This window comes from Rhipicephalus microplus, chromosome 6, assembly GCF_043290135.1.
Source record: "Rhipicephalus microplus isolate Deutch F79 chromosome 6, USDA_Rmic, whole genome shotgun sequence".
Lineage (NCBI taxonomy): Eukaryota > Metazoa > Arthropoda > Arachnida > Ixodida > Ixodidae > Rhipicephalus > Rhipicephalus microplus.
This window is the reverse complement of record NC_134705.1, coordinates 60,047,153-60,069,185: the sequence shown is the minus strand read 5'-3', so window position 1 is coordinate 60,069,185 and position 22,033 is coordinate 60,047,153. Positions and strand designations below refer to the sequence as shown.

The 22,033-nt window shown below is 43.1% G+C and overlaps 2 protein-coding genes across 9 annotated transcripts in view; one reads left to right on the top strand and one right to left on the bottom strand.

Annotated features, from left to right (window-relative positions):
- Positions 1-3,526: 3,526 nt before the first annotated feature.
- Positions 3,527-12,690, bottom strand: LOC142761679 (uncharacterized). Of its 7 annotated transcripts, none has more exons than XM_075866002.1 (3): positions 10,458-12,690; positions 7,245-7,286; positions 3,527-3,676 (listed from the first exon to the last, which is right to left on the bottom strand). In XM_075866002.1, exons 1-3 carry the CDS (start codon positions 11,107-11,109, stop codon positions 3,624-3,626), a joined length of 747 nt encoding a protein of 248 aa, XP_075722117.1. In that variant the 5' UTR covers positions 11,110-12,690; the 3' UTR covers positions 3,527-3,623. The 7 variants fall into 7 exon arrangements, 6 of the variants coding, with proteins under 6 accessions (XP_075722117.1, XP_075722119.1, XP_075722118.1 ...); XM_075866004.1 differs by having other exon boundaries at positions 10,518-12,690; XR_012884132.1 differs by having other exon boundaries at positions 7,245-12,690.
- A 161-nt stretch (positions 12,691-12,851) lies between these two features.
- The window catches only part of LOC119167630 (26S proteasome non-ATPase regulatory subunit 4), a 36,652-nt gene continuing 27,470 nt past the window's right edge, over positions 12,852-22,033 (top strand). Inside the window, exons 1-8 of one of the 2 annotated variants that reach the window (XM_075866006.1) lie at positions 12,852-13,159; positions 13,378-13,518; positions 13,763-13,874; positions 13,961-14,047; positions 14,103-14,171; positions 14,247-14,308; positions 15,419-15,481; positions 16,078-16,240. In XM_075866006.1, the coding sequence (XP_075722121.1) occupies positions 13,134-13,159; positions 13,378-13,518; positions 13,763-13,874; positions 13,961-14,047; positions 14,103-14,171; positions 14,247-14,308; positions 15,419-15,481; positions 16,078-16,240 (723 nt within the window). In that variant the 5' untranslated portion in view covers positions 12,852-13,133. The remainder of the gene's footprint in view (positions 13,160-13,377; positions 13,519-13,762; positions 13,875-13,960; positions 14,048-14,102; positions 14,172-14,246; positions 14,309-15,418; positions 15,482-16,077; positions 16,241-22,033) is intronic. The other variant, XM_037419133.2, reaches the window with a different exon arrangement.

The window sequence follows — 22,033 nt, the reverse complement described above, 5'->3', positions numbered from 1 at the left end:
AATAAGCCAGATAGAGCACTGGTTCCATTCACACAATATACTAATAAAAGCTGACCTTTTACAAATGTTTAACTTCAAATGCAATGTAGTTCTTAGTGAACTTCCGTGACTTTGAATCAATCAATCATACAATCTAACGATCTCTCTCTCTCTCAATATATATATATATATATATATATATATTTATATATATATACCTATTTATCTAGCCGCTTACGACCTTGTGCACTCCTTAGCATATCATTAAAGGGATGTACACCCCAAAATTGGTATACATACCGTTATACATTGATTGGTACACTCGCAGCCGTTTCATTACATAGATATATGCCAAATATGATATGACGAGATATTTTTGTACAAATAACATAAATTGAGGGTGTGGTAATGGGAAAACCATGACATGCACGTCACGAATGGGCTCACATGCATGTCACGAATGGGCTCACATGCATGTCACGAATGGTCTCACATGCATGTCACGTTCATGGTGTGCTTGCGGTTATTTTGCTATAGCTTGGTTTATACCAAAATTATTATGATGTGACCATAGGTCAGCAAAACTTATGCAGCTCATTCAGACTGAGGCTCACAGCTTGATTTGAGTTTGATTGAGTCGACTCGTGGGTGAGTTCGTCAACCTATGGACGTGACTGCATGATGAACATAAAGAGCAAATGGTAACATGTAAGTTATGACATACAATCATGCACCACGTGATTTACATGCTGGGCTCTTGGTGTGCTTGCGGCCATTTCGCTAGCTTAATATACAGCGAAATTTGCATTGCATACCACTGTATGATGACCATAAATGACATTTCCTAACATGCAAATCATAATATCCACGTCTTAATTGTACAGCATGGTTTTCTCCTTCCTGGCTGCTTCGCATTATGCATCGATTCCTGTATACTGTGCATGAGATCTGCCTTCTCTTTTTTCTTTTCAAGAAAAGCATCCTGTTCCTTGGGAGCCAAAGAATGTCATAAAACTAAAATATAGTCTATTCTTATGACGCTGTTGTTTATGTTACAGTAACATGATGCACACCGAGTGTCAACGAAAGCTACTGTGCATGCTCCTCACAGCAGCCAACCCATGAGTGGGGCCATGTGTATATGTCAGGTTGTTAGAATGGCGTGTATGAATTGCTGTGTGAATATATATATAACAACTATATATATATATATATATATATATATATATATATATATATATATATATATATATATATATATATATATATATATATATGCACCTGCAGCAATGTTTTTCAGTGTTCTGCTGTAACAATGCTTCAGAAACAGGCGGGAACTCTGGATTAGTGTCCACCGTGTAAACTTACAGGTGATTTTGCGGGCACATTTATAAAGTACATGTAGCTATAGTTCGTAGTATGCTCCATGTAAATTAACTGATACTTTTAATGTGCTGAACCGAATGGCAGCCGGTAATGTGATCTAGAGTCTGCAGTCTACATTTCTTTGGCGGAAAATCTTCGACTGCAGATCCAGCAATTTTCTATCGTACACTGGGGCCATTTTAGATGCAAAGCATGTTATGGTCGAGTTCAATGCTGTGTGCGGCGTGACCACCCTTGCTGCGCATGCGCGTCCCCTCCCCGTCTCTCTTTTCTCCTACACTCCCCCTTCTCTCGACTCGCACCACCGACGCAAGCAGCATCTGATAGCGAGTTCCTTGATAAAAAAAAAAAAAAAATGACTGCTAGCACTGCACAACCGTTCACTGGCCACCCCGTATTAGGCACTGGATATTGACCTCCAAGGTAGTGCTGGTGATAGATTTCTCTTGTGCGTTGTTGAACAATGAAAATGAGCAGAGTGCGCGTTATACTTAGTTAAAAGTGTACTGAGGGTCTCTGCATTTAATAGGAGTCTTGTGTCTCTCACCCATTAGCAGTGATTGGCATGTTACAGTAAGAAACACCGGTCCATGACTGCGTGCTTTTAGCGCCTCGTCCCCAGGTTGATCTCCTGCGCAACGGCGCGATGAGAGCCAGCGTCAACGGCGCCGCCTGTGTAAGCGTTAGCGCCCGCTGCTTCACACGGATGCATGGTTCCCTTTAGTGGGAGAGAGCAATTTTTCTTCCACCATCAGTTTGTCTATCGGCGCAGATCCCAGACTGCGCAGCTCGTAAGCAGGAGTTGTACATTAGGAATAAGCCCTGCATGCCTGACCAAATGCATCGCGTACCACGAGATTTTAAATATTTATTCCCCATCTGCAGCAGTTAACCCAAACAGCACTGCGCGCGCAATCAAAGCCGCGCCACGTCAATCTATCTATATAACTCGGTGACAGCTAAGACATCATGTGCAAAGATGGCACGTGGCTAAGTTACTCAAGGACTCATGCAAATTCAACTTGCGATCAATCAGCTATAGTTCCCAAAGTGAGAAATTAAAGAAATGTAACAGCTATTATCACATCAGGTATTGCCTCTCACTCACATAATAGCCTGCCAAATGTGAGCAGCTTTAATACTCCAACCGGTGCGTACGATGAATAAGGCATATATCCTTTGATTGCTGCACATCATTTACTTATAGGCTTTACCGCGATGCTTTCGCAATGCAGTGAAGCTTAATCATCTTTTGGTAATTATCTTTCTGTCTGTTTGAAAAGCACGCGCCAAGATGCATATTTGGCCTGAGCAGTCGCAAATGCTTATATTTGTTTGATGCACAAGTGGCCTGTGCATGTGTTCATTTCGTATCATGTAATGCTCTTCTGCTCACGCTGGCTTTACCGCAGTGTTTTCGCGATGCAGTGAAGCTTAATCATCTTTTGGTAATTGTCTTTTTGTCTCCCTGAAACAGACGTGCCAAGATGCATATTTGGCCTGAGCAGTCGCAAATGCTTATATTTGTTTGATGCACAAGTGGCCTGTGCATGCGTTCATTTCGTATCATGTAATCCTCTTCTGCTCACGCTGGCTTTTTCGCAGTGCTTTCACAAAGCAGTGAAGCTTGACCATACTTGCTTTTACGTGTATTGCGACTTATCAAAGTTTTGTAATAGCTGAACAGTTGACGCTAGAAGGGATGCATTCTACGTGAAAGTTTCATACTTAACTTCGGGGATTCATGTTTTCATAAAGTGTTCACAATATATCAGTAAGGTCGAGTTGGAAACTATGCATTCTTGGGAAACGCCCACGAACACGACCGAGACACGAGATTAGAAAGACTCAGTACTTCGCCTTTGTCTTGTGCCTCCGTCGTTTTCACGTTCACTTTCAAAGTATCTATCAAAATGCTGACATCGCTGTTTCACTGCCAGCAACCTTTGGCATGCAAGAAAGGGAGCTAAATTTTCTCTCAGCCTGTAAACCAAGCAATCGCGGCTACTTGATGTGCGATAAATAAAAGACCGAAATTTAGAATGACCAGCTGATATTGGTAACAGGTGCTTATAGCAGCACTTTTTTTCTGTGCACTTGAATTTCTGTCTTATGTAATGTTATGGTCCGTGAATACACAATGACACTACTAGAACGAAAAAAAATTTTACTAATATTTATTTGTAAAATAACTGCTACAAAATAGAATTCTAATCCCCTTCTTTGTAGTTGCATAATTTAGCTGGAAGAAGACAGCATCATCCAACTTCCTGGCGACTTGACAATAGGGTGAGTCCAAAATGTACTGGACCTGTACAAGATGAAGAAAACAGACGAAAAAACAACAGATAAATCAAACAGTTTAAAAAATGGCACCAGAAACTTTCAACTTGCCCACCACAGCAGTGAAAAGACTCCTGTTGTCATATGTATTTTCTGCCTGTTGGTCCACGGGCACAAGTGGCAGTCTTGTTTATTAATAGAAGCTGCTTAGCATCACTTCATTGCAAGACTTTTCTCTATCCGCCACCCGAGAACGCGCTCTGTAGCGGTCAGGCTCCGCCTAGAGACTTGTGGCAGTGTGACGTTAATGTGGGCAATATATACACAAACTTTGGTTGCTTAATTTGTAGCAAACTCATTGTGAGCAAATTTCAGAGTTGAATTAATAAAATATTTGAATTTAATATAACACCAAAATGCTGAGGCTTTAGAACATTACAAACTCAGCCTGCCTAAATTAACGATCCCAGTGCCAGAGGCATGCAAGAACTGCTTGCATAATCATGAATCAACTAAACTATTTTGATATATTGACAGGTTTTCAAAAATGACTATTTTTGAAAATTTGATATTCATCTTTTTCTCCTAAAGGGCAAGTTACTGTTGCTGAAAAGAAAAAAAAAGCAAATCATATACAATATCTGATACTTTCTTTTTGCAGTTTACAGCTGCACATGGTAAAAGGCTGCATGCATGAGTGTTTGTTGTGTGCCATTCATGGTATTATTTCCAAAATCCTTATTCAGTTGACATTTAGCGATCAGCCTATGAATCTTCTTGTTTTCTTATTTTTCATTCCGTGCATTAGATATGAATATATTTTAGTTCAGGAAAATTTGCTCAACGAAGGGAAGTTTTTCTACTTTTGGCAAAAAAACAAAACAAAGCAAGAACTAGTTCTAGAACTTTTATGAAAGAGACAGGTTTGAGGTTTGACGCGATGAGAAGTCAATAAAGAAGGAATGCCACAGAAAGGACTGCCTCAACAAAGGAATTTGGTTCGTCGGGGTAACATACATTTGGCAATGTTTTTATGTACTTCTAGTTAACGCTCCACCACTAGCTTACAACAAGGAAGAAAAATAAGGTGGTGCATGCAGAAAGTTAACTCATCACATAACGTGAAAATATGACCCAGAGCAAGAGAAGGAACAAAGATGAGTGCTCACCTCCAACAAGATTTATCTTGAAGAGCAAACATGTATATTCTTGAAATGCAAAAAACAGACAAATCATTCAAAAAGCCCACAACTGCAATGCATGAAAACCTTACATCCTGAGGAAAGACAATTCGTTTTGACAAATCCCTAGAGAGAAAGTGAGAGAAAGTACTGATGCAGTCCAGCTCTAGTCTACAAATCTTTTTCGCCACGACAATTTCTCTTGTAGTTTTTTTTTTACCAATGATAATGGTGTCACACAAAAGTGGTTTGGAGCCACATCTGCTACAGTGCAAGGCCAAGAAACGATTGCGACCATTCTTGAGATTACAAGCGTGTTCATTGCAGCACGTGTGGCTGCAAAATGATTTTGCACGACACCATTATTGCTGGAAGAAAAAACAACAAATAAAATGACAAGAGAAATTATCGAGGCAAAGAGGATTTGTAGACTAGAGCTGAACTGCATCAGCACTCTGTCTCGGGCTTTGTCAAATTGTCTTTTTTGAAAATGTAAGATATTTGCGCATGGCAGTTGTGGGCGTCTTGAATGATTTGCCTGATTTTCACATTTCAGGAGTATATATGTGTTTGCTCTTCAAGATAAATCTTCTTGGAAGTGAGCACTCGTGTTTGTTCCTTCTCTTGTCCTGGGTCAAATTTTTGTGCTATGTGGTCAGTTATGCATTACCAACATGCCTAACTTCACACTTTCGATCCCTGAAGTCAGTCCTTAAAGGGCCACTCACCAGGTCCCATAACAAGCTGTGGAAGTTGTTGTGTATCTAACGGAGAGCATTATACCACAAAAAGTTTTTCAATCGGTTCATTACGAGCTGAGAAAAGTTTCTTCTTTTTTTTTAACAGCAGGAAACAAGGATGAAAGGAGGCAAGCTCAAAACCCTTGCCACTCCCCCGTGTAGCCTTCACGAGCCAAATCTTTTTCCTACCCTCTCCAGCATCCAACCAAGAGGTCACGTGCACATGACGTGCTCAAACAAGCCCAACCCTTGACCGTGCGAGCGGTGTTGTTTTGTTTACCGGCATTGTTTTGTGTCTACTGCCTGTTTTTGTGACATTGTTTGGAAACGCTGGCTTTGATGCGGTTGCAAAGATGAGCATAATGAGTGCTCGAATGCGCAGGACCATTAATTTCTTTTACAGGACAGGCGTCTGCTTGATGCAGTAACCGCGGAGACACGAACGCATGCGAAACGCCAGCACATTAGCTCGGCATCTCGTTGCAATTCACGGGAAAAAAAATGAAAAAGACAAACACATTCTCCTATTGCGTCTATATATGTATCCCAAGTTTTATTAATCTCTTAAAGCAACAAATTACATTAACTACGCATGTCGCGTTAAATAATTTCCGCCATGTCACGTGCCACTGTTTGCAGCGTCAGAGCACAGTCGTCTACATAGAGGACCAACGTCACTGCACTGCTGTGTATGTAGGGCGATTCATACGTGCACATCATACCCTCGTTTTCTGGGGGCGCGACCCCAAAAAAAAAAGGGGGAGAAGCGTTCGTTTTGAAATTTGACCCATTTCCGCGTCGCATAGAGTTGCAATGTTTGGCAGACGTGACCATAAACTCCCGATGTACGCATTGCACTTGTCAGCTCAAAATCGCCAAACACGGTGAGTGGCCCTTTGATGAAAAGCAAAAATTAGAGGAGGAGACATGAAGAATGCTTAGAAATTTTGCCATATGTCTACACCAAAACGGAATGCTATTATTAATTAGAAGAATGTATCTTTTCCTTGGCAACCAGCAAACATGACTGAGAACACACGAATACTTTTTTGTCCAAGTTAGCTGCTAAAGAGCCGAGACAAGCTCCGTGAAATCCACTTGAACAACTTGCACAAGTAATGTCCAATACTACCCCACTATATTGTGGTTGCCGGCAGACACAATGTAACTTGTAAATACTATCTCTTGGCTGTACACGAGCAGCGATGGAGTTTATGAGGGGAAAGTCTTCGATCATACCATTCTGTATGCATTGCAGCAAATGTTTGCATAGCATAACTTGGTTAAGGTTCAAAGTTTTGGTTTTCTGCCTGACGCTGTATAATACATGTTGGCAATTGCAAACAAGCCACAGTCAAGTGTGTTGCACTGGTTTTGTGCCTTCATTGTTTGAATGGTTAATGTTGGCGATTGTAATTTTAGAACATGACAGATTTGCCTAATAGCGTCAGGAGGGGTATCTTGATCAATTGAATCATATATGAAGACTGTGTTTTTGTCCGCACCAACATTTGTTACTGTAAGCCAATGATTGGGGTTCTGAACATGCAAGATTTGAACGAAAGGGCCTTTGATTTGAGTGAATTGTAAACATCGGCCCAGTAAGACATCTTGAAAGCCGACACAAGTAGGATATTTTTCTGAATTAAATACTGTGCGACATTGATTACGCTACCTGATATGGAGGTGCCCTGTACCAGAACATTTAAATCTGCATCTGAAAGAGAATACCGTTTGTAGACAATTAGCATGTCTACTTTAACCGTTGCAAGGCCTACCTTTTTTACTTGATTTGGGAAAAATTTATGCTTGACAGCTCTCACTTTTTTTGGCCGCCCCCTTCTTGTTTTAACCAAAGGTACCACAAGTTTTGTACTGTTAGAATGCCCAAGATAACTTGTGGCAGTAGTTTGTGCTAACTGAGCTGGTGCAGCCTTTATGGCCGCTGAAGTTTGGTTACGAGGAAATGTGGTTAAATTTCTGAAGAAAGCCTCGCAGGACGAAAGTTTTTCCATTAAATCCTTCTCACCACAATTAGATAATACGTTAGCCACGGTTTTTGACATTTCGCAAAGACTCCTATAAGCATAAGTATACTTCTCTTGTGCAGTGTCAAGCTTCACACAGGGTGGTGACTTAATGCTGCTTGTTACCACTGGTGTGGCACTAGTGGTTGTGCAGCTGTCACTCAGGAAATGATCCTTGCACCACCTCTCTGGTATGCAAGCCTTGTCGAAAAGATCTTGCTTAGTAAAGTCACGCACTGCTAAAATATGTGCACAAGGCAGAGTGTACTGGTTATGAAAAGCACATGTGCAAGAAGTCAAGCACAATGAAACACTGTACTGTGATTTTGGTGAAACTACAACATAAGAATTAGGAGTGGAAGTGACTTGATAACTTACATTTTTAAACTTCTCATACTGCTCTAGTACTTTACTTGTAGCCTCAGAAGTGCAATTACGGGACAATTCTAGCTGAAATGGGTCATTGAAATCATTTATGTTTAGGTTCAGCTTCATTTCTTTAAGCTTAGAGAACTGTAGAGATAAAGAATCATTATCAATGTAACCTACCGATGCTTCTATTGCTTGAACCAAATGCATGCTTGAAGAAAGATAATTTTTAATCTTTTGATTGTGGCACTCAATGCGATTATTAGTATTATTACCAAATGTAGGAAGGGCTTGACAATATGCATGTACCCACATTTTATTACACAAGTGCCAGTTATGCATGTAGTAAGAAATGAAATCTGTGCAAGTCATAACTTGGAGGTTAGCAAGCTTATCGAAGTAGGCTTGCTCAGTGGGGGAATAAACTAAGCTTTTTAAGAGAGGAAGCAACTGATCACGTTGCTGTCTAGCTTTTTCATTAACCTTTTGCTGGAAACAATGCAACACATGCCACGTACACAAAGGTATGTTAGAATTAGGAAGAATACTGGTTAAAATGCGCAGTTCATTGAGATCTTTATCAATCATCACTACTTTGCAAGCAGACACAACAAATGAGTTGAAATCTACAAACTTTGTGGACATGGGCTCAACAATTTCAGTCGTCTCGTTTCGTAAGAAGGCATAACACACAGGTCTCCCATGACCACGACCATCTTGAATTAATATAGAGTAAAGAATACAACCCTCAATATTCACTTTATATGTTCCATCAATAAATAGAATCTCTGGATACTTTTCCAAAATCTCACGCATGTGTGTTGTTTGAAGAAGTATGAATTGCAGGTTATTATTTTGATTCATTTCATAGTGAATAACCCAGTTTGGATTATTTTTTAGCAAGGTCTCTACCTTTTCTAAAACCATTTCACCATGAGCCTGCTCATTGCGGATAGGAATAGAAAATCGTTGCTTGTAATTATTAATGTCCTTTGTAGTTAACTTCTTACCAGTTTTTTGTTCGACCAAGTTTTTAAAATCCTTTGCGCCAATATTACATTTAGCTAAGTCAAAGAATTCTTCTTTTTATCCATAATTCAGGAGCCTCTTCTGAGGATACAAATCATAATATTCTGTGGGATGGTTATGCTTAACTTGTAGTTTAGTTACCTTGTAGTGCAGAGTAGGCGATTTACATAGGCTTACCGATACTGTCATTTCACAGCCAGTACCATTGTAAGCTTGCTTTGGTCGCTTTCCTATCCCCCGGGGCTTTATTGTGCGACCGTGAATGCAGCTATATTTAATCCTAATATACTCGAAGTCCTTATCTTCTGATGTAAATGGACTTTTATTGCTCGTATTTATTATGACTACATGCCTGCCCTCCCGGCACCACTCATCAAAGCTTTTCTTAAAAGAAGGAAAGTTATCAAATGTTGCACTTAAATAAACTTTGCTACCCCCACCATATAGTGCATTTACTGGGTTACTGAGGACAGTTGGGTTGGCACCAGTGTTTACACAAATAGCCTGGGCACCAGGGCTGGCAGGCCTGCTTCTGTATGTCAAAGCAGCCTCACAATACTTGTACTGCACAGCTGCAGTGCACCCAGCTTTCATAGGGTCACCGACCTCTGTGCCAGGATCGCGCTCAATTCGCATGCAATCCCGAGTCAGTGCTGGTCGATGGCTTTTGCAGACAGAAACCTCGTTCACAGCGTCACTCGTGACAGATTCACAGTGAGTCGCGGAACTAACTGAGCAGTCTTTCAACTGCTTGCTAGGAACACGCTGCACCTTTTTAAAACTATCACGAATGACGCTGTGCGAGACACTGGCTCGTCCTTCAGGCTTTCTACCACAGACAGCGGAAAAAGCAGACTGAATCTGTTTCTGGCTCACAACTGCTGTCATAGGTGAAGTGGACCTGATGGACTTGGCAGCTGTCACAGCAAGAACTTTGCCTTCGCTGTCTGCACACAGTTTAGAGCTCTGTTCTTGCTTGTGCAGTGCCACAGCCTTCCGCCGGCTCTTCTTTGACTGCACCAGTTTCCACTCACTGTCGCCACACTGGCCGACAGCCTGTGGCACAGCTGCTTTTCCAGCACTGGCCTCCTCTTCCCCCACAGAAGAGTGCACAAGAGTACTCTTATGCTCCTGTGAGGCTCTCCTTATTTTCCTGTCACATCTGGTGCTTGCACCTCGACTAGGGATCATTGGCTGAACAGGCCTCTCCCCAGTGTTTCCCTTGCATGGTACACTTGTGCCATGGAAAATGGGGGAAGGCAGGCTGTCCCAGGTCCACCAAGCCTTGCTTCCCTTGCAGCGAACGCGGACACCGCCAACGAGCGTAAAGCCAATACCATGAATGGTACTGGCCAGTTGGTCAGTGTCGTGTCTCTGCATGAGAGCACTGCTGGTTTTCCAGACAGGAGCAGGTGCAGTGGAAGGTCCACCTACTGCTGGAGAATTTTGAACTGCATGCATACCAAGTGCTGGAAAATCGACTCCCAAGTTGATGGCAAAGTGCTCCTGCCGAGCCCACCCACTCCATGCAGATGCCTTGGACTCCTTGTAGGACTGTTGGATGCGTCTCCTCTCTAGATGGGTGGACAAGGCACAGGCCTCCCGGTGCAGGAAGTTTGCCAGCACCTTGTTGCCAAGCCGGCTGGGGTGGACACCATGCCTGCTCAGGAATCCAGGCCAGCTGTCCACAAGACTATCCAGGATAGTGAAGCCCCTCTCCAGGCAAAGCTGTGCGAGTGCGGCATTCACATTCCTGTAGTGGCCATTCAAATGACAAACATCAGACAACTGTTCTTCCCCTTGGCGGTACCGATTCTGCCCCCGAGGAAGAATCGCAGAAAAAGCTACATGCAACGTGGGTTTGCTTTCGATGATTCCCTGAGCAAGCTGGCGATATTTGTCCATGAACATGTTGACACTGTCAACAGTGTTGTTTGTGCCAACATGTACAATGACAACATAAAAACTGGCCAGCTTGTCAGCAATCATTGAGAGCAAGTGCTCAATCCTTATTCCTCTGTGTGCGGCAACGCTAACAGACAAGCCACGGCGCGATGGGAAATACTGGTCCACGTTGTTCACCATTGAATCGCCAGCTACTAACACAGGCGTCATGTTGCGCACACTTTCAATTCAGAATTACACCATGAAAAAAAAAAGAAGCAAGAAAGTGAATATTTAATCTAAAACACGGCTGTCAATTACGCAAATGCACTACGACACAGATACGAAGCACGTTAACACGGATGACCAAAGAAAGGGCCGCGTACAGATACTGCTAAATCAGCTTATACGCGAAAAATCACAAAAATAGGTATTGGGATCGATATAAACAACGTTAGTAAATATAAAATAGCAGTGAAAATTAGCGGTTGAGCTTAGATGAAGATGATGTTCGAGGCTTGCGAATACGTAGCAGAACAAGGCCTGTAGACAGCTCGCAGAAGCAGCAACCAGCCGTACTCCAGCAGCAGCAGCAGCAAGTGAGCGTCTGCTGGGCAGCTGAGTCACGTTCCGATTCGGTACACGGAGGAAGGAAAAAGGTAAAGAGAGGGCATGCCCAGCCGGCGCAGGGCGTAAAAAGTGTGGCGGAAATGACATCATGGCGGCCATATTCAAACGGCACAATGGCGGCGTTGCTATGGTTACGTGTTGAGCAGTGGAGCTGGTCTAGCAGTGAGCGGCCGCGGCTGGCGGCGGAATGTGTGCCTCCCCAGGTCTCGTTCTGAGCTGTGGCGGACAATATCTGTGCTCTGCGCCGCGTTATTGGTTACGCAGTGTTCTCTTGGCTGTTACATTACTCTTAGCAACGTTTACAAATCCCTTTGTCCATCACGGGGTTTCAACAGTGCGTAGAACAAGTGCATATCCATGTGTCGTGCGGCGGATGACGCGGATGAAGCAGTTAGTGTTCAGCGAAATTGCGTTGGGCACCATGACGAAGCTGAATGACGACGAACGCCTTGCAGGTCAGTGACGGTTGAGCAGTGCTCCTGCTTGTGACAACGGACGACGCTGTTGAGCCCAGCAAGACGCCGTGAGGACCATGTGCACATACGTAGTTTCGTGTTGTGTGTGTACAGTAACAACTTGCATGTGCGTATTAAAACACCTTTTCTGTTCCGCTTGGTACACTCTCCACCAGCACTGCATGTAATCTCAACGTAAGAGCAACCACGTTCAACTGTCACTAGCACCGTGCTCAGTCACCACGGTCGCAGAATGCTGACGCCGGTGATGTTCACGCGGAACACGGACACAGTGGCAGGACGCTGCGTCGGCCGCGCGGCGGAATGCAACCGTAGAAGGCGCACGACCGATCGTGTTGTCTGTACAGTTGCTGAATTAATGACGTGAAAACACTCGCCGCTGTCAGTGCATCTAGCGCGCGTTCTCTCGTAGTTGCTTCGTTGTCGGCGAGCTGTTATTCCCTGTTATTACTCGGACGAAGCGATTTCGTTGAAGCTGTCCCGCTGGCTCTGAGTGATGAGCTCAGTTCCATTAGTTTCGGATCGTCACGACACACGCGCTGCGCAGCCCACTTGCTTTCCGAGCCGGAGAGGGAGTCGCGCCTTCTGCTTCGCATTCATATGTAAACAAGAGAGGAGAATTTGCCTACTCAATATGGCCGACTTCCGGCTTCATCGCGGCTTCACAACGAGTGACGTCAGGGCCTCTCCTTACCTTTTCCTTCCTCCGTGGATTCGGTAAATTCGAACAACGCGCTAAATCAAAAACGACGTATGTCGTGACGATTTTTGTGACGTCACTTTTGTGCGGCGCAGAAGTCGTTTCTGTGTAAGGGTGGCTCGTGCGCCGCGCGGCGCAGCAGTCTCTGCCAAACTAGAAGTGGTTGAGTTTACCGCTCAAGTGTCAATGGCGAATCTCGGTTATCACTACTCACGAGAGCTGCGACGAGAACGCGAATCACTCGCGCTGCAGCAGACGAGGCGCGCGTCTTGAAGCAAAATGGCACAGCAGCGCCACTAGTTCTCGCGTCGGCCACCACAGCCACTTCAGAGAGCGCGCGCCTACGGGGAGCTCCGAAACTGTCACCGCTAGCTGAAACCTTGCGATCTCGCAAGCTGCTCGGTAGGTGTTCTGTGCTCGAACGTGGCCGTCCGACGAGTTCGGTGAAAATGGTCCTCGAAAGTACAGTCGTTTGGTGAGTAGCGGTGGCTGCGTGGTTCGTCGCGATCTTCCTGTTGTCATTGTTTTGTGGCGTAGAAATCTCTTCTACCGTTGTTGCTTTTTGGTACTAGTCTTCGGAACGCTGATATGACTTGGCACTTTGAGTGCGAGGCTTAGCATTCTCGTTTTGCTGGGAAATGTCCGGAAAATACAGCGTGGTTTCTGCCTGCCTTTTCGATTCTTGTGTTTCAGTGTGGACAATAGTGAGTACATGCGGAATGGCGACTTCATACCAACGCGTCTACAAGCGCAACAGGAAGCTGTTAGTTTGGTGTGCCACTCCAAGACGCGATCAAACCCGGAGAATAACGTTGGCTTGCTGACACTAGCAAGGTAAACACGTGTTTCATAGTCGTCTAAAGTACAAAAGAAAACGTCGCCTTCGCCGCCTTGTTGGATCAGTGGCTAGAGTGCCCGGCTGCTGGCCCAAAGGTCGCAGGTCGCATTTCGATGGAAATAGTAGAGGCCCGTGCACTGCGGCGTCTCTCATAATAATATCGTGTATTTGGGACGTAAAACCACACATTATTAAAACGTTGTCTACGATTCTTAAGTGCCGTTTCATTTAACTACGCAGTTCCGAAGTATTGGCAACGCTTACTACTGATGTTGGACGTTTGTTGTCGAAGCTTCATCAAGTCCAGCCGAAAGGAGATATCAATTTCCTGACAGCCATTCGTATTGCACACGTATGTTTCAACTTCATGACGATCTTTTCTTTCACGAGGCGGCTTGTCTGCTTGCGGGAAGAGTGAACTTGCTCGCTTATTTGCAGCTCGTTCTCAAGCATCGCCAAGGCAAGAACCACAAAATGCGTATTGTAGTGTTTGTTGGTAGTCCCATTGAGACCGATTCGAAAGAGGTGAGTGCATGTTTTGTCTCGCGCCCATGTTTTTCAGTAACGGATCCTCTTTCAGCTCACCAAGCTCGCCAAACGGTTGAAAAAAGAAAAAGTGAATGTAGACATTGTAAACTTTGGGGAAGACGTAAGTAACTATATTTCGGTGCCTCTTTCGCCTTTGACGATGCTTTTCAGTTCCGTTTTCTTCTCTGCTGTATAGAACATCAACACAGAGAAGCTGGCAACATTCATCAACACGCTGAATGGAAAAGATGGCAGTGGGTATGTGCTGTTACTGTAGGTTCAATTATTTTGGAAAAATGCTGGGTTTTTGAAGGTTTGATTCGACCAGTGATGAGTTAATAAACATGCTAAAATGTTTTATGAAAAAGTATTCAAGGCAGCACAAATAACGTAAACTGCTGCAAGGGATGACTTGCGAATAGCCACACTATTTTTGTGGCTATACCTTGTGTTTAATAGAATTGCCATGTGATAGTAGCTTTGTATTCATAATATTTTTTGCACTACTACTATACATGTGCTAGATGAGCTTGTTACACCTGTGCTGTGCAAAATTACTAATTTTAAAATGATTAATACCCCTTGCCACACTCCAAATTATCCCCCATGCCAAAAGAATGATGTATGCCATCATTGCCCAATAAGCTGCACTATGGTTCCTTGCCTGAGGCGTAAAGGCACAGCCTTAAAGCAAGCCATTGTGATCAAGGAAAGCAGTTCAGTGGTACATGTTAACAAAGTTACTGAAGTGTACTGGTGTGAACATTTTGATGGTCTGTGTCACCCCATTATGAAAAAAATGCTATCTTAAACTTGGCAGGGTTTGTGTGTTCTGGGCTCCCACTACTCAAATTGGTGCTCGTGGTATCCAAAAGCGTAGCTTTTAAAATTTGTGGCTATGATTTAGAAGGAAATTGCCACTGGGATATAAGTTTGTGCACAATTTACGTTAATATGAAAAACCTAGTTAGTTTGAGAATCAAATATAGATGCATATTAACATTTTATTTTCCTAAAATGTGCTGCAATAACCTTTTTGTTATGAGCACTAGTGAGAACCCTACTGAGGCGTGGCTGCATCATTAGGTCAGTATTAGATTTCATGCTATAGTTACATTTCACATTTTGTGTCTAAGATTGACTTCAATATTTCGTTTACGAAGGCACTGCTGCTGATAATATTGATGTTACAAATGTTCTGGAGTATTGATCTAACAAGGCAGACTTAATTGCTATTTACTTTCAGCATCACCTTAAACCACATCTGTCTATAGAAACATAAATAAACTTTAATGTTATTGTTTTATGCCTGATGATGTAGCATGGTAATAGTGTTGTATCAGTTGGTTTAAACTATGGGAACTCTAGCCCCTTGAGCCATTGTACCCAAGTTCTGAGGGATGCCCAAGAAGGAAGTAACTTAACCATAAGGTGAGTTGACTCTGTTGTAAGCCCAGTGTGCTTGCATTTCCCTTCAATGTTATCTCTACTGCCAGACAACCTGTTTGTTTGAGACATTATGCCATGTTTATAAGATATTCCACATGCCGACAGTTTAACAAATCACTCTATATGACAACTCATTAGTACATACATTAAAAACTACCGTATCACCTTATCTCTCTCTCTACTTTTGTGCAAGAGTATTAGTACCTCAGAATACAATTCAGTATTCTTAACATCTGGAAAGCCTATAATTGGAGCCTAAGACTTACCCCCGTATTGAGAAATACTGCTTGACTTGAACTTGACTTGCCGCCGAATTCAATGCAGCGCAAACGCGTTTCGAACGCTCTGTCTTTAGGCGGTGCCAAGGCAGCACAAATGCCCAGACGCGCTTCAAACACACTGCATTGAAGGCGGTTTCAAGCCAAGGAGCGTTTCTGAATACGGGGGTTATACTGTATTGCGGGAATTGACTATGAGGCAAGCTTACATATAGGCAACCTTTTCTTCGTAGCTGCTAGTGTATCTTGTATTGCAACAGAGCCCTATTAAAGTATTGTGGACATGTATGTTTTCTGCAGTTCCCACCTAGTGACTGTACCACCGGGCCACCAAACTCACTTGTCCGACGCACTCATTAGCTCTCCGGTGATTCAAGGCGAGGACGGTACAGGTGGCATTGGATTAGGTGTCGGTGGCTTTGAATTTGGTGTTGATCCAAATGAGGACCCAGAACTAGCCCTGGTAAGCACCAATGTCAAGAGTCACAATCTTTGTAGTATTGGCATGTGGATAGTAAGCAGTCAAAGATGCTGTGTATGAACCTGAGTGTGTAGATCTGGTGAAGTTATGCATCAGTAGCCAGTCGTATACTACATTTGGGTTGAAAGCATGTGTTAACCATTTTGTTCACACTTGCTTTGATCCTTTGTTTCAATTGTTTGGGCTGTCAGTTTTCCTTGCCAAACTTCTATGTGCACCCCAACACCTGCATTAAATATAGAATGCTAAATGGAAAGTCTGGTATGTTTAGTCTCTGTATTCGTTTATCTTGTGTCAAAAAGTAGTTGAGGTGTAAATGATGGCCGAAAACGAATGCTAGCCTTACTTTTTTGGGTGCAGGAACTTTTTGCAAGAGCATGCAGCTCTTATAGATGTGTAAAATGTGCACCACACAGTTTTCGTTTTCCTATTATTACAAATAACTTGACATGTTTTCTTATACCTGAGACTTCAGCAGATAGTATCCTAGCCTCTGCAGTGGTACACTGGCTACAGCACTTCGCTGCTGAATCATAAGTAGGTGGTGTCTTTTCAAAAGTATCAAAATGCTAGAAGCCCATGGACCTAGATTAGATGCACAATAAAAGGACCCTTGAATGCTTTTGCATAAACTGATGGCTCGGGATAGTTTTAGTGCAAGTCGAAGCGTTGATATCGACACATTTAGTATTTTAATTACCGTATTTACTCGCGTAGTTCTCGCACCCCCCACATCGCCCAACAAAAATATGATTTCTTTTTTTCCTTGAGTAATTGTCGCACCCCCGTAAACTGCCGCAATAATGTTGGCTGCTCGTTCCAGCCACTGATGATGATAGCGCGCGCCATCTTCTAAGCATCAAGCATACTATTATTGCACGGAGATTCAAGCCAAGCCAAAGTGGCAAGTGTGCATTGCGGCGTTTTTTCAAGTTGAAAGTGATAGATCATGCACTAAACAACAGCGCCGCCGGTAGGCCCTTCAGAGTCTAAGAGTTTTGTGTTCGCTACTGGTGACGACACCTGAAAGCCACCAAGACTCATTGGGCCTGCCGTGTGCCTAAAATTGGGATTGATGGTAAACTTTATTTCTGCTGAAGGAAACTGCGGACAATTTTGTTAAATAGCCACTAGCCCGATATTGATGTCCTACGCTTACCTTTTGAGGGCTCCTGTTGAGCGACAAGCGCTATCGCTACGCCAGCAATGCCCACAAACTTTGCATACGATATTCTAATTCTTGACTATTTGCTTGCTTTTTTTGTGTCTCAAACAAATCTTGCCTTGTGTTGAACCTGTGCTTTTATTGTAGAGGTAAGTTTTAATTAGTACTTCTCAAAGCCTGCTGTTAGTTGCTGGTGTGAGAAACCCTGACCGATTTACGACCACTGCGTTTTCTTTTTCGCTCTGTACGTTTTCGTGGAAAGTTTTCCCCGCATGATTCTCGCATCCCCATACTTTGCATCAGTTTTCCCCCCCAAAAAAAGTGCGAGGATTATGCGAGTAAATACGGTACACAATGAAGTCGCATCGCTGCCGACGGAATTAGCGTAAGTGGCGCTGGCCAGATCTACTGCTGATAGAAATCATGGCAAAGAGCACAGGCCTATTATTAGATAGCTGTGACTTCATAAGTGGTCACAGTATGCATTAAAGAAGATATTACAATTGGGTATTGTTTTTCTTTTGTGTGCATTTTTGTTGTATACCATATGAAGTAAAATCTGCGATACAAACTGGCTGTAAGCCCGTGTGCAGTAGGCCCTTGTGCTTAGATTTGGGTGCGCGTTACAAAACTCCAGGTGGTCGAAATTTCCGGAGCTCTTCACTACAACATCTCTCATAATCATATGGTGGTTTTGAGACCTTAAACCCCACGTATTAATCAAACTGGCTGATACAGATGCATGAAATTCCATGCCAAGTTTTACTGCATTCTGTGTGCTAAAATTGGAATATCCCGAACACTTTTCAGCATTTCGGTGGGTGGTGTAACTCTGGTATCGAAACCAAATAGCGACAGCCAACAGAAACCTGCTCTGAAAGCTTGGGAAGTATGCCCGCGACCTAAGTACACATAGTCGGAGCAGTGGTTGTTTGCCACAATCGCTGTGGATGAAACCACAGTCGCTAAAAATGCGATCATGTATGGCAACGATAAAATTTTCGTGCATCCAACACTCAATTCAAAGCAATGTTGCCTGCTGCAACCACTGCTAACTAAACCAGGATATGTGCAATAATATATAACGATCTAGCTCTGGGGGAATGGGTTCAGCCAGTACACACGGATTAAAAACAGAACTTACGTTTGCCGTAACCACTGCTGCAAAACCGCAAGGCTGTCTACCAACCTGGAAAAGTCGGGGTATTTCTGAAAAATCTGGCCAGGTCACGGAAACTGACTGCTGTCTCTGCGTCCGTCGTGAAAATTAGCATTACCATTGATCAAAGCTTAAAAAGTCGCACCTTGAACTGACTACGGTGAACAGCTAGAAGAAGTGGGAAGAAAAGGCAGTACATAACTCTTGCTTAGTCGTGCACACGCGAAAGGAAACATTAACCAAAAGAACAGATTTACTGACATTTCCGCACCTCATGTGGCAGCCTTGTTCACAATAAAAGCCATAAAGTAGACTCTGTGTATTCAAAGGGTCACTAAAGAGCAAAACTATTTTTTTGGGTATGAAGTACAATTTCACAATGCCTAAAACACCACTCTTACTGCAACATGACATTTGGTAAGCGAGAGAGCGCGCAAAACTAAAATGCAGGTGGAGACACCGCCTTCCGATTTCTGTAGCAAACGCCGGGATGTCACAAATTTTGAAGGCGTCTATTGGGTTCTACGAAACTTCTACTCGATAAAAGTGAAGTACATTGTCATCTGTAGGTGCCATAGGTCTAGCATACAAAGTTTCAGAAAATTTCCTGAAGCCAATGTCACGAAAATGCAAAAAAATTTATTTTGAAATATGTCTTTACCTGCAATTTCAGCACAAAATTTAAAAATGAAACTTCAGCCTTTATTTTCTCCTTATGATAGTGAAAAATAAAGCATTAGAGTTCTCAGAGTGCATTTTGTCTGTCACTGTTTCTCTTACTGTCACTGTTTCTCTTAAGTGTCGCTTTAACAACTACGCTTAAGTATGCGACTTAAACCGTGAGAGTACATTGTCGCAAGTGTTTCATCACTCCTGTTCAGCATACGGGCAGTTGTCTGTATGTGCAGGGATTCCACGTGCAGGGATGGTGCTAGATTTTTTTTTTCTCCTCCCCGCGGAACATGTGCGCTTGACCAGTCAATTTGGTGGCTTCTAGGTTCCACATGTTTAAAGAGGGCATTCGAGGCCACGTGTCGTTTTGTGACATCATGTTCATGTCGTTTAACTCTTCTTGAAATCGCCGGTTTACACCATTGTACTGGTTGTCACAATCGTGAGAGCTATGGTGTAAACAAAACCGGGGAAATTTCGGCTCAACCTCTCATCCTTCATGTCGACTATAGCATTTCCTAGCTTCCATATTGGTACATAAACTGTTTGGATGTCTGTTGCTTTTACATATCACACAGCATATCTGACTTTCGAACCATAACATCACTCATGTAGGTAAATTTGTGCATGTTTGTTTTGGCCACGATTTCGGCTTGGCTTGAAGGCTTTCTGCTTAGGCTAGAACTGCCATCATTAGAGGCTTGCCGGGGTATGTCGTGTCTTTTATTGTTATTATTATTACTATTTTTATTATTGGCGATGCAACAGCAAATGTCCTCTGCCACGCACTTATTGCTGGTAGCTCACATTTCAAGGGTAGCATAGGGTAGCTTCAGCTAAATTTCTCATTTCTGTTTCTTGAGATTGTGTTCTTCAATCTGTGATTATTTTTGAGCGCCACATTCATATAAGAGTTCATAAACAAAAGTTACACGCAGGCATTTGTGATTCATCTATGGAATTGAGGTAGTTGTTCCGACCTTACAGATTCCTTCTTACTTGTATTTTTCAAATTTCAGCAGCTCTTTAAATGCTACTCCCAGTTTTCATTGCAGGCATCTGAGAACTTCCATTGAACTTCCATTAGACACAATAGCCGCAAGCTAATGGTGAATAAATGCCATACGCAAGGCTTGCAGGCCTAGCGTTAGTTCGTCACTCAACGGAAGCCGATGAAAAGTTAGCGTGCGACATCAACCTAGGGCTGATAGCCATCTAACACGAATTGTCCGCAGTTGTCTTCTGACAAAGTGAAGTTTTACCATCCATTCCAGTCTTGGGCACATGAAAGACCCAACGAGTCTTGGTGGCTTTCAGCTGCTCGTGCTGCCGTCACCCGTAGCGAACACATAACTTGTTCACTCTCAAGTGCCTTCTGGTGGCCCTGTTGCAGTTGTTTAGTGCATGATAAATAATTTTCAACTTGCAAGCAGCTGTGTAACTTCCGTATCGCCCCATAGCGTAACCACAGAACGGACACAACACGCACTTATGGTCCCTAGAATATACTGGCTAGTCTGCCGTCTCCCCTGTCTGCCGCCGCCGCTCAGTGATGCATGCGGTGGTGGCGCTGTACGGGATCGAAGTTCCTTGAGCAGGCGCCCCTCCCGCCTACGAACGGGCTGGCACAGTCGTTCGCGACTGCGCTTTAGCATTCGCATGCCTTTCCAGGTGAAATTCCTGCAGTGTTTATATTACAAATGGTGACATTGTGTACAAATTAGTAGTGGTGTTTACGCCTTTGGAGCCTACCTTTTCACTTTTTAGTCGGCTTCCAACCAGGACTAACAGTTAAATAAACTAGTTTGTTTATGGTTTCTGGAGCAAAACTGCTGTTGCTTGTTGGAGAAACACCTTAGACTCTGTCTCGGTAATTTAGCTCTCGTATCTTTTTGTTATGCGTGTCTACCTTCTTTAATTATTTAATGATGACGTGTGCACTTGCGAAATGGAAACTCGTATCAGAACCTTAACGCGATAAGCCGAACTAAAAGAAAGGGGAAACGCAGGGCGTGCCTGTCATGCGTGTTCACTGTTCAGGAAACGAAAATGATTTTGAGTATCTTGTTGGGCAAGTACAGCATGAATTAAAAGGTCCCTATACTTGAATAAAATTGAACGTCGCAAAGCAAAGAAATAATTGCAGTGTGAGACAAGGGAGGTGTTTGAGTGGTCGATCGATGACATTTAGTGGCACACCTTGTTAAGCCTTTTTTAATTGTGCTTCGAATGTGCCTTTCGTGAGCACGTGAAACAGTGATAAAGAAAAAAGCATGTGCAGTTGTGTTGTGTATGACTGAAAAGATTTAAATAAAAATCCACCGTTTTTGCAAATAATGCCCACTCTGCACCTATTTCGCAGTCATTCCTGCAGCCTTCAACAGTTTTAAAGGACGAATGCACATGGGGAAGAAAGCAGAAAATAGGAATGACACGAATCACAAGAGCAGTACTATGCTTCTGATGGCATAAGAAGATGATACCCATATGCTTTTGATAGCATTTTGTTCGACTGTTCTTATGTTAAAGTTTGACGAACAACTTATTTCTCCCGTCATTATGTTGTCTGGGCGCAAATAATGTCATTTGAATGAAATATGAACTTTGCCAACTGTGCTTAAAAAAAAAATAAAACCTTAACTGAAGCATACTAATGTGTATGATGAATTTCCCCTCTCATTCTGAAAATATCATTGCGTTTTATTTTCTCTGTGACGCACTGAGAAGAAGAACATAAAGTTTATTTGTCGAATCCAGAGAATTCGAGTCCGGCGTTTTT

Excerpts from the sequence above, each read along its gene's own strand:
- LOC142761679 (XM_075866000.1), bottom strand. The coding sequence starts at position 11,109 with ATGACGCCTGTGTTAGTAGCTGGCGATTCAATGGTGAACAACGTGGAC. Across the intron at positions 7,287-10,457 it reads AGTCGATTTTCCAGCACTTG|ATGCAGATTTAAATGTTCTG; the intron begins GTATGCATGCAG and ends ATTCTCTTTCAG.